General features: G+C 36.1%; 1 protein-coding gene across 1 annotated transcript in view; it reads right to left on the bottom strand.

Moving 5' to 3' along the window:
• The window catches only part of Cow (Proteoglycan Cow), a 745575-nt gene that overhangs the window by 112316 nt on the left and 615047 nt on the right, over nucleotides 1-18212 (bottom strand). The window contains exon 5 of the mRNA XM_081769198.1: nucleotides 10799-10947. Within this exon, the coding sequence (XP_081625324.1) occupies nucleotides 10799-10947 (149 nt within the window). The remainder of the gene's footprint in view (nucleotides 1-10798; nucleotides 10948-18212) is intronic.

Genomic DNA, 18212 nt, shown 5'->3' on the forward strand with positions numbered 1-18212 from the left:
GTTGGAGGGAGGGCGGAACTCGAACTGCAGCCACCTCATCGTGGTGAGTTCTGGGTTGTTTTTAATTTAATAAATTTATTTGGAAATGAGGTAAGTGCTGCAAGAACTACAATGTTGTACCCCAGCGAGTTTTCTGCAACTTTTAAAAGATATTATACGTTTTTCAAATGTATGAAAACGTGAATACATTTCATTTTATTGACTTTTGACTCCATTGTGTCTGATACTTGACAGAAAAATCACTAAGATGTTTAAATATTTTTTGCGAAATTTTTACAAATATACATTAATACACAAGATCATTGATCCCCCTCCCCCCAGTTCAGAGGGATGATGGCAACTCAAAAAATTGAAATAGAGTCTTGAAATCTTTTTACTTCATATTGGGACTATCTGGAGAACAATTATTACTAAGAAAGTGAAACATAGTGTAAAGTTATAATATTTCATTTAGTGTCTTTAAAAAATACGATTTCATCATTTTTTTAAATTCAAGCCGATGGCGCCACCTCAAAATATTGAGGTAGCGATTTGAATTTTTTTCTGTGTTTTATTAACCATATTTGGCCAAAAATGGCAACTAAGGGTAACAAGATTTCGAAAAAAACTGTTTTTAGATACACCCTAGCGAACAACCTGTAGACCTGGCGCCATCAGACTTTTACATTATGGATCATCAGAGGAGTATCTTGCCCGTCAATGCCTTCTCAGCGACAAAGAGATCATAGTCATGTATTGATGGTTTAACGCCCAACCAAACATTCTACCAAATAGGTATCAAAAACTAGGTATGAAGTTGGAATAAAAATGTCTCAATTTCAATGGCTACTGTGTAGACAAGTAGAGTAATGTTCATGTTTCAATATTATATATAAGTTTTAGAGAATAGAATGTTTTGCTGTGAAAACTTTACTCAACTGCTTTTCCATATTTCTTCGTAAATATTTGCAATTTCTTATAATATATACTACGTGAACATGTTGTGCAATAGAATTAGCATTTCAAAAGTAGTTTTAACAACGTATAGTTATCAACAAAGACTGACATATTCTTATACTTGCTTTCATACGTAACTTTCGAATTATTCGATCAATTAGAATATACTTTTCAGTTTTGGTAAGAGAATTACGTTCTACTTCTGAACGAATTAACCAATAAGAACACACTTTTCAGTTTTGTTCTCGTAATTATGTCCTCTTTATGTCAAAGAAAATTTAATTAAAACTGGTTAATTCGCTCCGTTATTTATATTGACAAAGGAACACACGAGATGTATAATACAAATTTTGCTGGTGACTACACACTAACTACACAATATCATTAGGAAGATGGAAAAGAAATTCTTTAGTAAACTGTCCTTATTTTTACGAAATATACTGCGATATGCTGTATTATATTGGGCAATCTATTCTCTTACAGAAACGTTCCTACCCAGAATCAACGCTATTGAGGAAATTCCCTTTTAATTCATTTTGCCTGGCAACCTGATCAGACTATTGTGCACGTAAGGTTTTCTTTTCAATAAACTCCCCACAACATACATCTGTAGTTCAAGGTATATTTTATGGCTTCTTACATTAAAGTAGGTTGTGCTACAAATTTCTTTTTATCATAGAGAAACCATATTCCCTTTGTTTGCCATTAATTAAGTTAGGCTATATATTTCCCCTTAATTCTACCTTTACTAAATAGCCCACTATTGACAATATATACACATACACCTACATTACTACCTACATTGGTATTCATTCCTTTCTATGATATCATGCATCTATTGAAATACAACAGAAAAGGCTGAGAATGGGATTAGGGAAGGCTGAATATCAAATTATTTACAATACGAAATTCACAGCTGAATAAAGATATCTCTACTTTTTCTCTATACAAAATGAAATCTTCAAGTTTGACGTTCCACGGTTATGCCAGTCAGGTTTCTTTTATCTTTTCGTGTACAGTAATAGAAGTCCCTATTATTAAAAAAAAAAAAAAAAAAACTATGATGTAATGTACCAATCATACATCTATTTCGAAAATGAAATGAAATCTTTGTACCAATTACACATCCATTTCGAAAATGAAATGAAATCTTTGTACCAATCATACATCCATTTCGACAATGAAATGAAATGAAATCTAAGTTTTACATCCCACGATTATGCCGGCTAGGCTAAAGGAGACGGTGATGATGAGAAATGAATAAAATGGTGGAATAAAGAAAGTGGGAGAAAACGGGAGAACTCCGAGAAAACCCACGCACACGGTGTTTGTTCACCACAAAGCTCAACTGGCGCGAGCTGGGGTCAAACGAGGTATCCCATGCACCAGAGGTGAACGCTCAACCACTGAGCCACCGCGTTCCCTTTTTATCTATAGAGAATATGATGGGATTTTTATCCATCTTACTCCGCAGTGCTCCTCGGTTTCGCCACGCAACCTTGTATTAGAACGTTTTCGAAGTCACTTTAGGTCTCTTGATACTCAATAAAGGACTGCTTTTGTCCATCGATCATCCTTTTTGTAACGTATCCGACCTAACGTTACTACTACTTTCAGTGTATTTTTCACGATGATACATATAACAGTTTTCGCCTTCTTGATTCATATAGACCTAGTTCTTTTTCTGTCTTGGTAGATTACTAGACAATGCATCTCCCTATGGATTAATGTAAGCCTGTAGAAGATGCACTTATAATATGAATTCTACCATATGTGGCATGCAAGGTATGTGCAAAAGTACCACTACCAAATTCAAGACGTAATTGTTCGTTTATTTGTTTAGTTATGTTTTGTGTCTCTTTTCAGCATCGAGGCTATGCGAGACGTGGATCTACAGTTTAAGGTGCAAGCCGAAGCACAGTAATGTGTTTAATGACCTCCCAGCAAGAATGAACTTGGAACGGTTTGCATCAAAGGTGAGCACACTAACTACTAGACCGGGCAAGGCACTTAAGAGGTTATATATTTGACTAAATGAAGAACACGGTTGTAGTAGTAAGAATAGAAAATGCATGTTTTCAGTTGAAAACTGAAGAAATTATGAGAAAATGAAAATGATCTGTAAAGAGTCCTAGCTTTCAACCCACTGAACGTACGTAGTTAAAAAAAAAAAAAAAATGTACAAAATCCCCCTGATAAAGTTTTCCAATCTATACTGAAACGAATGTGTTTAATTTCAAAAAAGTTACGAATAGTTTGGAGTCTATGCGTCGAATAGGAATTGATATATGCTATAAGATAGGGATTGATATCGGAAGGATTTCTAGCAACTGCTAAATTCACTCATAAAACGCATTGTGTACGTACCACATGATTAGTCAACATTGATATTTGGATATAGTTACATTGGTTTGTTTATAACGTTTCTTCAAGATTACATAGTTTTGAAGTACTTGAAAAAAATATCTTTCGTTATTTTGATAGTTCATAGCTCTGACGCTAAATGGTGCTGAAAACAATGGTTCGATTTCCGATGAACCTCATGTGGTTTAAATCCCATGTGAACCTATGATGTGGAAAGGGAGGCCGAACTCGTAAACAATCATAATCGAACCCTATGCAGTTATAGAGTAAATCCAGGTCTCTTCGAGACCAACTATGATACTACAGAATGCGAAGTGAACTTGTATGATGATCTGTAGACCAGGTAAACACATTGGGATCAAATCATGGTGTGTTTCGAATACTTTACAAACAGTAGGGCCTACTGTACGTCTTACAACCTTGGTGTTGATTAAAAATGGAAACAAAGAAAAAAGAGCCAATTCAAAGGAACCTATCAAGTTGAAAGGAATTTTCCAACTCATGCTTACACGATCTTATCCTTTCATTTAGTATAAGAACCCAATTACGTATAGTTTTCTGCACCCTGTATAATTATGAAAATTTAAATTGAGGAAGTTTCGGAACAACGTATGTTTCAAAATTCACACACACACAAATAACATCAGATACTGTTTTATGCAACTTCCGAACTGTACCACTGAGTAAACAAAGACTACCTTACTACAACCGAACTATTAATACTTGGAAAAGATAAACTAGAATTTATTTACTTATAAACAAAGCAAACAAACGTACTGAATGTTGGGAAAAAAATGTCGAGAGCATTTCATGAGAATAAGATGCGCAATAACTTACTATTCCACAAAACTGCTCAAACTTAAATGTCAACGTTAATCAACAAACTTCAAACATAAACAAACTCCTTTTGTATAGCGAAGCAAATACTGACTCCTAAATTCAATGCCTAACATTTGAAATACGTTATTTGAGTTTAAAAGAGACGCAAGTATGCATAAAATGTCAATTAATTTAATTAAACAGGAAAACACTGTTATATCAGTTTAAACAGTTGTGTGAGGTACAGAGAACATTTTACCGTATTTTTCAAGTAATACAACATAAATTTCATAACCTCAACTAATGTTCGAATAGCATAGTATATAACAGGAAATTTAGGCAGGAAATACCTTATATTCAAAAAAAAAAAAAAAAAAAAAAAAAAAAAAAAAAAAAAAAAAACTTCGACCAGAGTCATTGGCAAAATCACTGAATGTAAACTTAACGTTAACATTGTATTATGTTAAATACTCAAAACAGCCACAATGTTTTCAAATTTCTATGCAGTACATATTATACATTCGTTCATAGATATGCTTTTTCTTATATACATTTAGTTGCTCTATATACGTACAAATAAATTTCTGTCAAGGATTTTGCTTCCTGACACCACAGATCACATAGCCTGACACTACTTTATAGTTCTTTCTTTTCTCTTGGTGGTCTCGAACCACCAGAAATTATTTCTTCTGCTTCCTTTTCTAGATGTACAATATACGAAATAAAAGTTTAGTCATATATATTCACTGAAACAGTGTTCAATTATTTTAAATAAAGGGTCTAAACACCAAATTCCATATTTCTTATCTTAAGGGATAATAAATATAACCCTCACTCCTATTAATTCCCACTCCCTTTTCTTCCCTTCTCGGTCAAATATCAAAAAAACGCTGAAACGTGTGTCTAAAACGTTTTAAATGATAAGTCTATATAAAGTACAGAGCAAAAACGATTAAAATCGTCATTAGTTGTAGTGGCGCTTTTGGTCATTTATTTTTGTCCCGTACTTTATGGAACTTCATGTTTCTAACTTTCTGAGATTCGGAACCATGGGGCCTTATGCAGAGTCGTTTTGACGTATGATTAGCGTCATACTAAAAACCTGACTACTGCAAGAAACATGTTAGTCGAACTCTTTAGTATGGCACTAATCACGTGTCAGAACGACTCTGCATAAGGCCCATAGACACTTTAATATAATACTTGCCACTCCTATTTCTCCTGTTCCTTGTCGAATTCCCAGCAATTTCTTAATGGCGTCTTACGTCACAAATCCTATGCACTGTCGAAATTTTACGTTTCTAGCTTAAGCGGTTTGGCTTAGGCGTCAGGCCGGTAGCCAGCCCAAAAATGTAGGAGGGGCCCGATCCAACCCTAATATAGTTTATCACCATATTATAGTTCATTTGTAAGTCTACCGTGAAAATTTTAGGGGGAGGGCGCCCCCTAGACCCCCTTGGATACGGGCCTGTTGGGCGTTGATCAGTAAGTAAATAATTCAGGACTTCTTCTATAATACAGGAATACATAGAGAGATAATGTCATATAATAAATAAAATAAGTGTTCCTCATAATATTTCTTTTTGTGTTCTCAATGAAGTAAAAGTAAGAATATAGACCTACTCAAATGATTGTAAATGACATAATAACAACTCAGTTCTTGCATACGTATAATCCATAATCATAAACGTTAATCTATTCCTTAATCGCAACACTAACTCCTAGTTTTTCAGAGTACCATAAGGGGAGGGTAGTGGCTACCTTAACCCCGCTATACGGCTTAATAATCTCATACAGTTAGAATCTGCTTTCGACAAAGCGCCCAGGAAATACATACCTAAAAACTAGAATTGTAAATATTCTACTTAGACAATTCAAAGTGCAAGCTTATTTAGGTTTGGGGTTTACTTTTTTTTTAATCTTACTAAAAATCATTCCATACCGGGACCAAGCACCTGGATAAAACCTATATATCGCCTGAAACCTCTTGCCATGAGAAGTGCGAAACCGTTTGCAAATCACGGGCAAACCCACAACCTGACAATATAAGGGGCCAGTTTGTTGGTGTTTCTGACCCTATGTATGATATATTCGACAGAATTAAAAATGAATGTTATGACGCACCAAGCGTAAGCGTCTGAACCTATTATGTCCCTTTTCAGCTCATTGCTAGAACGTGCCTCGGGCAAGGGTTTGATAATATCACTTTGCACCCAGACGTACCCATTTGGTCAGTGTTGCCAACGAATTGTAAACACAATGTGGCAGATGGTTACTCTAGCACTGGATGTATATCCATGTAACATGGCACAAACATCATTCGTCACTAGATAAAATATACTGTGGACGTAGTTCTCTCTCAAAGACCCCAGTTTGTTAATGTTGCCAACTAATTGTAAAAAATAGAAGTGTAAAACGGGTTCGTACGACGAGATGTTTATACACCAAATAACTTGGCAGAAACATCTCACGACATTAAAGCAAAAAGGCGTTCAGTGTAACCGTCCTCTAACCTTTCTAGGTTGTCAGTGTTGCCAACTAAGTGTAAACATCACAATGTTGCAAATAACGTGCTGGCAATTGAACGAATATATAACAAATGTGGCATAAGCAACATTGGACAATAGAAAATCTAGCATAGGTCACAGTGTAATTATGTCCATCAATGCTGTAGACTTCATGCGAAAATCATGAATGTTCGCATTGGTTAGCAAAACTGCTAAACTTGGATTCTTGTGAGACGGGGACACTCATGCTATGTTTTCCATTGTCCAATGTTGCTTATGACATATTTGTTATATATTAATTCAGTGGAACGCAGGCAATTTGCAACATTCTGATGTTCACATTTGGTTGGCAACACTGACAAGCTAGAAAGGTTGGGAGGCGGTCTTTTTGCTATAGTGTCGTGTGATGTTTCTGCCAAATTATTTGATGTATAAACATCTCGTCGTACGAAGCTGTTTACATCGTTTCATTTTCACAATTGGTTGGCAACACTCACAAACTGGTGTACTTGAGAGAGGAATAAGTCCACAGTATATTTTCTCTAATGACGAATGAAGTTAATGCCATGTTACATGGATATACATCCAGTGGTAGAGAAACCATCTGCCACAATGTATTTACAATTCGTTGGCAACACTGACCAAATGAGTACGTCTGAATGCAAAGTGATATTATCAAACCCTTGCCCGAATCATGTTCTAGCAATGAGCCAAAAAAGGAGCATGATGAGCACAGGCGCGTATGCGTGATGCATCGTAACATTCATTTTTACTTCTTTCGAATATGCCGTACATAGGGTCACAAACAAACTGGCCCCTTATAATGTCAGGTTGCGGGTTTGCCCGTGATTTGAAAACGGTTTCGTACTTCTCTGGCAAGAGGTTTCAGACGATATAGCGGTTTGGTAGCGTCTAAAGCCAACCAGAGACATTTTTGGTGGTGAATTTTGACGTTACATAGAACAAAATTTTCCAATCTGTACTTACATTTGTACAGTTAAAAAAAAAAAAATCGTGACCCAAAAGCTAAATTTCGTGACTTTCATGACCGTTTTCTGATTTCGTGACTTTTTCGTGACATTCGTGACTTTCGTGACCGATAGACACAATACCGCTAATTTTACAGTAATTATGTAATATCTTCTGAGTTTTACGTTCCACAGTTATGCCGGTTAGGCTAAAGGAGACGGTGATGATGAGTAATGAATGAAGAAAGTGGGATGAAACGGGAGAACTCCGAGAAAACCCACGCACACGGTGTTCGTCCACCACAAAGTTCACTTGGCGGGGGCTGATATCGAACACGGGACCCTAAGCAATAGAAAAGTGGAACAAGAGCTCCCTAGACAATATAATTTTACACGTGATGACGCTGTCACGACTCACTTATCTGCTTTCGATTTCCAGCCATTTAGAAAATTGGCATTTATTTTCGCGTTTCTAAATGGTTGCAAACGGAAAGCTACTGTAAAATTAGTGGTCTTTTAATTTCGCAGTGATTAGGCTTCTTAATTTTTATTTGTTAGGTTAGGAGACTATATTTCTTAGAGGGAAAATCTCTGTCGAAAAGAAAAATGTTCCCGAATACTTACGTACCAAGAAAACCAAACATTTTTTTCTGCAATACGCTTCTGTGATACACTTCATTTAGATCACCTTCAGAAGGAATGGTGCACGTAACGTAAATGGCCCAACGCAAATTCTTACAATTCCATTGACACTTTCAGGAAATATGCTCCCAAGAAAACAGTTCGCCATTGTGGCTATCTTTACAATGTGGTATTTGGTAACATTCAAACGATACAATTCGTCTTCTTAATGGCTACTGAAGGAAATGGCTTCTCTTGAATCACACAGACGCCCTGCAGAGAGGTATTCACTAAAATAGCCACGTTAGTTTCTTTTTATTTTTTTTTATGTGTGTGTACAAAGAACTGCTACTGGGAATGGAATATTATTGACTTCTATTTTGTTAAAATACATGTTTGTGTTCTGCTACTTTGCTTTAAGCACATGTGTTTAGTTTTATAATGTTCTGTTATCTTATCCATATAATTGTTTCTACATTTTCCGACACAATTTATACTACTATACAACACCGTATGTGTGTTACTAATTTTCTTTTACAAAATTAAAAACAAACAAATTTGAAACAAAGATTTAATGCAAATTGCACTTCCTCCATACATTTCAGGGGAAAAAAGAGAATAATATCAGAATGTCGTTTCCAACTTTGTAAAGTGACAGCAATTACCGCGTACATCACGGCCAAATGGCGTCCCGTCAATATTTTTCATCCCACCCGCGAAAAAGGTATAATTGCTCTTTTTTATTCTATACATAACAGGAAAATTCTAGCTAGCACTCTCACTATACCTGAATCGAGCCTTGAATATTAACTGTTAAAATATTTTCTTTAACCTTTTCATACCAAATTCATTCCAAAATAAAGCTGTTAATACTGGACCAAATTCTTTTAAAATGGGTTTCCTTTCACAGTGTGAAGCTACGGTAGATTTCCAAATAATGAGAATTCAATACCCGAACTGTAAGTACGTAGTACATCCATAGCTACTGGTCACAAAAGAGGAATAAGATCAAACATAGAACGTGTCCCTTGGACGCTAAAGCCATATCAAAAAGCAATTACTCGCTACGCCTTACTATTTTTGTTGTATGGCGATAAACGTTCAAACCGGTAATCGTTAAATTGAACTAACTGCGGGTTAAAGAGATAGTTAAGGAAGGAGATAGGGATACATAAGGAAGAAACCTACTCTTAGGAAGTTGAATCTCTAATCACTTCTGGTTCAAATAGAGGGTTAATAAAGAAGATGGTTCCTATTCTTGGGACAATGAATCGATTACAGAAAACATCATCTCAATATCTCTCACCATTTTTGCTCTACGGAAGTCAGTGCCAAAACCGGAAGTAATATTAAATTTAAACCACTGTAGGTTTGGGCAAGTATTTGGGATAGTCATTATACGTTGCTTTGAGACGCTGAATCGTTCGCAAAAAACACATATCGCTATCTGTAGCCGTTTATGTTCTTTGGCGACACAATAACTATCTAGGTAGGAGGGGGGAATAACTTCAGCTGCTACGTTTTTACACAGGACTCTCTTAGCATTTAGGACCATTTTTAACATTATCTTAACTAGGGTCTTTTTCGAGTTATGTCATTTCTCTATTAAAAAATGAAATAGAATCTTCCAGTTTAACGTCCCACGATTATACCCTTTAGGCTAACAGAGACGGATGATTAAAGCAAGCGAATGGCAATGGAAGAACTAGTTGAATGAAAATGTTGGAGGAAACGGGAGTTCTCCGAGAAAATCCACGGTCACGATGTTGTCCACCTGAAACTTACTTGGCCGGGGATTTACCTATTAAAGGAGTGATACGTGATATACAGTGTGCCTGTACAAGTATACCTTGAGAATCTATGGAATATAAGCCACTATAAATAAAATCTAGGTATAACTTATTTTGACACGTCATTCAGGAAACTCACAGGATTGTCTAGGGGGACACGGTGGCTCATTGGTAGAGTGCCTACTTCTGGTGCGTGGAGTCTGTAGCTCGATCCTCGACCAAGTAACTTTGTGGTGGAAACCTCGTGTCCGTGGGTTTTCTCGGGGTACTTCCGTTTCTTCCCACATTTCATTCCACCAATTCTTCCCATCATTCACTTGAGACAATCCTCGTCTTCCTTAGCTTAAGAGGGCATACTCGTGGGACGTTTAACTGAAAAAATTCATTTTACAGGAATGTCTTAAACGATGCCATCAATTTCCTTTAAAAATCAAATTCCTTTCGAAATGCAATCTAAGAGTAGTATTTACCAAACTCCTCAGAAATCAAACATTTCCGAACCCATATTGACAGAATTTAGTTTCCTGTTTCCTGTCAGCAGTCCATTTCTAAGTTTTTCTTTGTACCTTTGAAACATACTGTATACACGTACTTTCGGTCACATTAAGATAATGGTGGATGTTATTGCAGACATAGCGACACAATAAAGTTGTAATTGGAATAATAAAATCGAAAGCTCAGCTACAAACTTCAACAAAATCTAATCTAATATAATCTTATAGCCTTGGTTAACAACATACAGAGTGGAAGCTGTGCTGGACCTGAAGCAATTACCTCGCTGCTACGTACTTACCTTTACAAGGACAGAATCCTTTGCAGGCAACTTTGATATTGCTATGATGGATACAGTTGTGATAGTCCAAGCGACAGAGAGAGCTGTAAGTTCTGTTGTCAGAACCACACAGGAAAGTTGGTTTCACAACCGGACATGGGTTGCATCGCCTGCAAGTACATAAATCGACAAATTTAATTACAAATAAATTGTACACGCAAATACTAATTAAGTACAGTACATTATTTAATACATACACGGTGTGTTCAAAGAGTATCGAACTTTTGGTTGGCAAACATATATTTATTGATGAAATCCGAAACACTAATCCTCTTCGAAGCAGTCTCCTTGGTAATGCACACACTTTTCCTAGAGCTCCCGCTATTCTTGGAAACACTTCTGGACGCAATTTTTGGAATAGTGAGCAACCATGCCGTCGTATTCCGCATGTTGTCTTCCCCTGACTCAAATCGGGTCCCTTTTACTGGCATTTTCAGCTTCAGAAATAACCAAAAGTTATACGGAGCCATGTCTGGTGAGTAGGGAGCCTCACGACATACAGGAATGTTGTATTTGGCAATGAAAGCTTTAATGAAATTTCGCAGAGACTCTCCTCATGTCAAAATTTCTTGTTCAGAATTGAATATACTCATCTGATTTAATGGTTTCCGCTTGGGTATCGCCAAGCTTTTGGCAAAATTGCTGTATGGCTGCTCAAGTTTTTCAGCCATTTTACCAAAAAAAAAAAAAAAAAAAAAAAGGAAAAAAGAAAGAAAGAAAGAAAACTGAAATCCGACGACCGCTCACTACATGTCTTCATTCGTTGGCCAACTGCCAGCGTCTGATGCTTTCTGCGGGCGGCAGAAAAATGCACGAATGTCCCCTCTACATCTACACCGAAGAAAGTCTTTCACGGGGAGAAAATAAAATTTGATACTTTTTGAATACACCTCGTACATGTTGTTTCACAACTTACAGATCACAAAAATTATTTGTTATGATCTATTAATGATTTTGTCTTGCCAAAGCTTTTTGTTGCACTCCTAACAAGGGTGTGCCTTCTAACTTTAAATTCATCTAACTTTATTTGCCTTTTTTCACGTCTTACTATTACAAAGAAGATACACGTTCATAGTTTTAACAACGAAGATTTATAGTTCATCGCTGAAGCAAATACTATTATCTGGGAACTGTTCTAGCTTCTACCAATGAGGTTAAATGTATGTGCAAAATTGAAAGAGACTTATCAGAGATCGCAGTGGATCAATGGTAGAGTACTCACTTCTGGTGCTACGGGTTTGAGTTCTATACCAGGCCATGTGAATTTCTAGTGGACAATATCGTGTCCATTGCTTTTTTTGGTATTCTCGTTTTCTCTCACATTTTATTTCATCAATTCTTTCATTAATCATTCGTCTCCTTTAGCCTAAAGGACATAACTGTGGGACGTTAAAGTAGGAATTTCATTCTACTTAAGGATATTGTTAGTAACCAAAGAGACATGAAAAGATAAGTATTTTTATTTCCAATATCAAGTTCCTACTTCTTTCCATAAATAATATATGCATGTCATTCAGAAAATAAGAACTACATTTCTCGTTTTAAACACGATAAAAAAAACTATGCAGAGTTGGTAATAAAAGATAGTACAGTTCCTGCTGTTTGAACAATTGAAAAAACAAATACTGTTAGTACTGGGGCAATTGTAATCAAAACAACGGAGAACACAAGCAGACGTTTTTGACTCCACAGCCATAATCCACACAAAATCAACAGCAGTGCTTATCTCCCCGGTCCATAAATATCCGCTTAAATGCTTCTGCCGTGTCCTCCCAAAAACAATATTTGATTTTAAGCTTACTTAATGCTTTTTTTTTTTAAATAGCCGCAATCTTAATAGTACAGTCATGTTCAAAACTAATGTGATCCTCATTTCAGAAAGTACTGTAATTTTCAATTTAGAACAACTTTTATGGGTTTTACCCCAAGTTAAGCCTTTTTCTATCCTACATCCACTTCTCATGTAATCTCGGCGCTGAAAGTGGACATTAGATTTCTAATAACATAATAAAAGTAAAAAAATATTTAAAAGTCTTCTTTATTGTACTTCTGAAATCAATAAAGAACTTGCATGATAATATATATGAGTGATTCGGAGAAACACAATAGTATGTTTTTCGATTAAAGTGGAAAAGAAGGTTTAACATTCTCATGCAATTCAATGGTATGACACATACCAAAGCAGCTTCTCTTGTTTTCTGCAGGACATTTCAAAATAAAACTACCTACATACTCTTCTGTGGTTCGATTACAACTCAGTTTAACTAATAACTCAATTTCACTGGAAGTGGTGCTTATCGTTATGTTACCCCGAGCCGCTCATATATATTACAGAATTTAACTGTCGCCAACTAACTAACTTAACTCTATGGCCTATGAAACCCGGAGGTTCAATGTCGTGTTCATGTCTACTCACCTGAGCCTTCTAGATTTGATGACCCTAACAATGTTTGGTAAACCGTATAAATTATGTAGTTCCTCGTTATGAAGTTTCCGTCATTCCTCATTCCCGTCCCTCTTGGGTCCGAATATTCGCTTCAGGATTTTATTCCCAAATGCTTTCAGTCTGCGTTCTTTTCTCAAAGTAAGCGACCATGTTTCGCAACCATACAGCACTACAGACATTATTTCGTTTTGAATATTTCAAGCTGCAAATTCCTCGACAGAATTCGCGACGACAAAATATTTTGAAGTGAATAATAACAAGAATTCTCTGCTTTCAGTCGACATTTAATTTCTTAGTGGATAAGGAACATTCACGAAATAAGATACATTTTACTAGATTTCAAGGAAAAATGAATCAGTAAAATCAAACCATTAGAAGCCCAGTTCATTTCCAAGAAAACAGAAAAAATAATTTTCTATATAAACCAACGGGTTATGCAGAACAAAGATGACCCAAATACTGAACGCTGTTAAATAATAATAATAATAATTTTTGTCTGTTATGTTTCTCTAGTTGCCAACGATTGACTATTAATACACATTCTGATATTGTAGTTTAAAATTATTTCTTCCTGGATTTTCTCTTAATGTAAAGGAAAACGTAGATAAAAAGAAAATTTCACCTAGACATAGAAATATCAAGTGTAAAAGTTTTCAGACTTAAAGGTTACTTCGTTCCAGGCTACAAGTCCGCATATTGTTGAATTAGGAAATGAGAAAGAGGAAAGAAGAAAGGCGAAACGCCAATTATCTGAGTGACGTTTTCCTGTCAGAGGAGAAGCGAAATATGCTCTTCTCGTTATCATTAGAAAAACAAAACACAGCAGAACGACCAGGAAAAGAGAGAGAGAAGAGCTAAAAAAAGAACAAAAAAAGTCAGAAGGGAAAGAAATAATTAATGAAGGCAGCTTAACGTTTGTAAATAATTGATCAGTTACGTAATTTCATTTTTGTCAGTAACATCATATACATGTATTATATGTAGGCCAATCGACAATTTTGGTTCGTTTTTTTTTTTTTCATTAGGAAAAAATCTTTAGTCACTAGTTGCTTGGTTGCTAAGTCACAGGTTTGGCAAAGTTGCAATTAATTACTATAAAATTGTACGCAAAGAATTTTTTGAAATATATACATAAAAATGCATTTTATCATTTATTATAAAGCAAAAACATAAGTAACGCTAATATGCTACCTTCAAAACATTTACCAGTTACAGGCCTAATTAGAAATGCAAGACTGTTCAGTCAGGGGTGTCATTTCAGACTTTGATTTGGGGTGGGTGGGGCAAGAGTACCATTGACATAAGACTTTCACGTTTTGTACTAGTATATTAGTAGACAATCTATTAAAGTATATGTATTCCTCAAGCTCTTGGGGGGAAGGACAATTGCCCCTTCTGCCCTCCCTACACGACGCCTCTTGGTTGAGTGTCTCAGTCAATTAAGAGAAAAGAAAAAGTGTTTTGGTCAATATTTTTGACATTAAAGAATAGGTGTGGCAAAATCAATTGCATCACTATGTTAATATGATTATTAAATAATTTGTATCAAGTATTTCTTTGTTTTCTTAAATATAGAAGCACCGATTAGAGTCCATTTAACTTCCCCGAAATACTTCCATTACTTGTGTTCGAATCCTTACCAATTACTGAACTTCTTTGATGCTATAAGGCTAACACATGTATCTTCCGCATAAAAAACTGGGTTTGATTCCCTGTGATTCGGACCGGATTCCAACTTAACTTGTACAGATCGATGCCTTACAAAGCCACAATTCTGAAAAGGGAAGTTAAACTGCAAATCAGCCAGCCTATAACCAACTACTATTTTGAGACCCACCTAGATAATTTTCTCCTAGGAGGCACAGTCCTCAGTGGTAGAGCACTCACTTATGGTGTGAGGAGTTTCTGGTTCGATTCCAGGCTATGTGAGTTTGTAGTGAGACAACATTGTGTCCATGAGTTTCCTAGGGGCTCTACAGTTTCCTCCCACATTGATATTCCACCAATTGTTTCGTAATTACTCACTTTCATTCATCATCCGTCTTCTTTAGCCTAAAGAGCTCCTTTGTGGCTAAGCGGTTAGCGTACGCGCCTTTCATGTGAGAGACCCGAGTTCGATTCCCGGCGGGAGCTTGTGGTTCGGATTCCACGTTAATCAGTAGGTCCACGTCTCATATAGCCTCGCTGCTGAACGGGACGTTAAACTCAAAATCAACTCATCAACTCGTTTAACCTAAAGAGCATAACCACTGGACGTTAAACTACAAGTTCCATTTCATTTTCAATTTTCAACTAGGGGGCGCGGTGGCTCAGTGGTAGAGCGTTCACCTCTGGTGCTTGGGGTCCCGGGTTCGATCCCAGCCCCCGCCAAGTGAACTTTGTGGTGGACAAACCCCGAGCTCGTGGGTTTTCTCGGGGTTCTCCCGTTTCCTCCCACTTTATTCATTCCACCATTTCACTCATCTTTCATCATCACCGTCTCCTTTAGCCTAACCGGCATAACCGTGGGACGTAAAACTTAAAGATTTCATTTCATTTTCAATTTTCAACTATTATCTTGTCAACCAGTTTTATACTCGTATAATTACGAGGGTCACTACGAAAGTTTTGAGATGTGAATTGTTATTAATATTACTATTATTATATACATAATTTCTCGAGGATTAACTTCTGAAATTAGAAGAAAAATTATGACAAGAAGTACATCACTATTTCAGGTAGATGTGTAGGTAGTTAGTGTGCGCGATTTTAGAATACAATATACACCGCTAGCGCCGTAAGTTCTCGGCATTTAATTCAGTTTAGCAGCAATTACAATTATTCGAATATGCGTTAAAATATTAGTTTATTCAATTAATTATTTGAACATTACCATCCTTATAAGTACTCCAATATTTTTGTTTCTCTTTCGTTTAATTTTCTCTAATCAATTTCTTCTCAAACTATGTTCTAATCCATTTCTCTTCCGCTTTTTACTTCCAATATTATTCATTCCTCCCTTATACTTCCAACGTTTCCTCATTACTTTTCCTTCCCTCCCAACAAATTTTACCCATTCTTTCGCATGCATTGTTCGAATAATTGTCCAATGTTAGAATTACTTCCAGGTAAAGTTTCAAATTAAGATTTTTAAAAAATATATATATTAGGATAACGAATTCAAAGAATATAGTACGAAAATTAGAATACACTAGTGGACAATCTGATAAATGAATTTGTGACGCCAAATTCTCCAGATCCGGGAACAAAGATATAGAAGTTATGCAAGGACAGAAAAGAACTTTACTATAACACTTATAGTAAAAGTTTTCTTTGCAAACAAATATATGAATAAGGATTTTCAGCTTAACTGAGTAAAAGTACTAATTCTTAGTTTGGTATTATCCACTATATAATGCTCAACGATTATTCACAAAGGCTAAGCAAAACGGTAATAATGGAGGAATGAAAAAAAAAGTGGGAGAAATGGGAAAACTCCTAGAAAACCAGCGCATACGATAATTGTCCACTACAAACCTCATATGGCGGGAGCTGGGATCGAAACAGGGGCCTCTTGCACCAAAAGTAATCGCTCCACCTTCAAGTCACCGCCTCTAATGGTGTATGTAACTCGATGTGGTCCGTGTTTTCTAGCAACATATATGCTACATTGTGATTCAAATTTCATTTTATCATTATCTGCTTTATCTATAGGACAAGTCTATGGAAGTCAAATTTAATATTTGATTCAAACTTCAATATGTAGTATCATTACCTGACACAAGTGAACCTATCTGTACAATAAACAAAGAACCGATATTTGAGAGGACGTTCAACACTCCAATTGCCACATAAAGTTTTAAAAAACGTTCTACGCTCCAAAGGATTCGAGAATCGTGAGAGGAATATTTACAACACATCTATTCAGCATGTTTCTTCAGAAAGGGTTGTGGTTGGAATTGAATCAACGCTCATACAGAAAGCATTCGAGTATATAGAGGTAGAAAAAATCTTTCATTACTCTGGCAACACTGTTTCTTCTCAGTGTGTTGAAAAGATCTTCCTCTGACTCTGTTCTACAAGATGGGCGGAGGAAACTGTTTTATCCCCCCAAAAAAAGAAAGGAAAAAGAAAAATTCAACGCAGGAAGGCAAAGGGGGTTTTCCTTCTCGAGTCACGTCTTGTTCTACCATCCTGCAGGTATAATTCCATTAATCAGGCCGCAAGTTGGTAATGAGATTACATTTCTCTTGGGGGCAACAGCATAGACATGGCCCCTCCCCGTATTCAAAGTTGGTATTCGTGTTAACTACACTCTTTTGTTAATCGTGGTAAGACAGCCCAACCAACACGCAGCCAGAACCTCCTGCTACTTTTACAACTACAGAGGCAACAAATGTCAAATCCGCAAAATTCTTCCTCCTCACCTACAGAATTACCTGCGAAATTAAATTAGAACAAGATTTCTTGCGTTTTGGTCAATTAATTTACATATTATAATGCATAGGAGTTAACCAACGGTTATTGGTATGACAAATTAGTCTTCTTTTTTGTGACATTTTGTTAATTCTCAATTCTTGAGATGAATATCATCTTGATAACGTTTGCTAATAATAGTAACGATAATGCCATGAAGTTCTAATCTTTGACAGGTGGTGGTTAATCCATCCACAAAGATTACATCTGACTAACAACAAGTCAGTTGAAGAGTTATCAAATTGTTTTCTTGTTCAGTTTGGAAATCACGCTGTGTCACTAGGGATACCCTCCCCTTTACCTCGAGGTCTCTGACCCGCCAAATAAATAATCTCGGCATGTCTTCCCTCCCCTCCCCCTGAAAAATAACATACATGCCTTCGAACTTTTAAGCTTGATTATCTTTCGTCACTATAAAAACACAAACATATCTTGCAAATGTAATAAAATATACAATAATCTTGAAAGTCTGAT

The sequence above is a fragment of the Thermobia domestica genome, chromosome 1, assembly GCF_964235325.1.
Source record: "Thermobia domestica chromosome 1, izTheDome1.hap1.1, whole genome shotgun sequence".
In the NCBI taxonomy this organism is placed as follows: Eukaryota; Metazoa; Arthropoda; class Insecta; order Zygentoma; family Lepismatidae; genus Thermobia; species Thermobia domestica.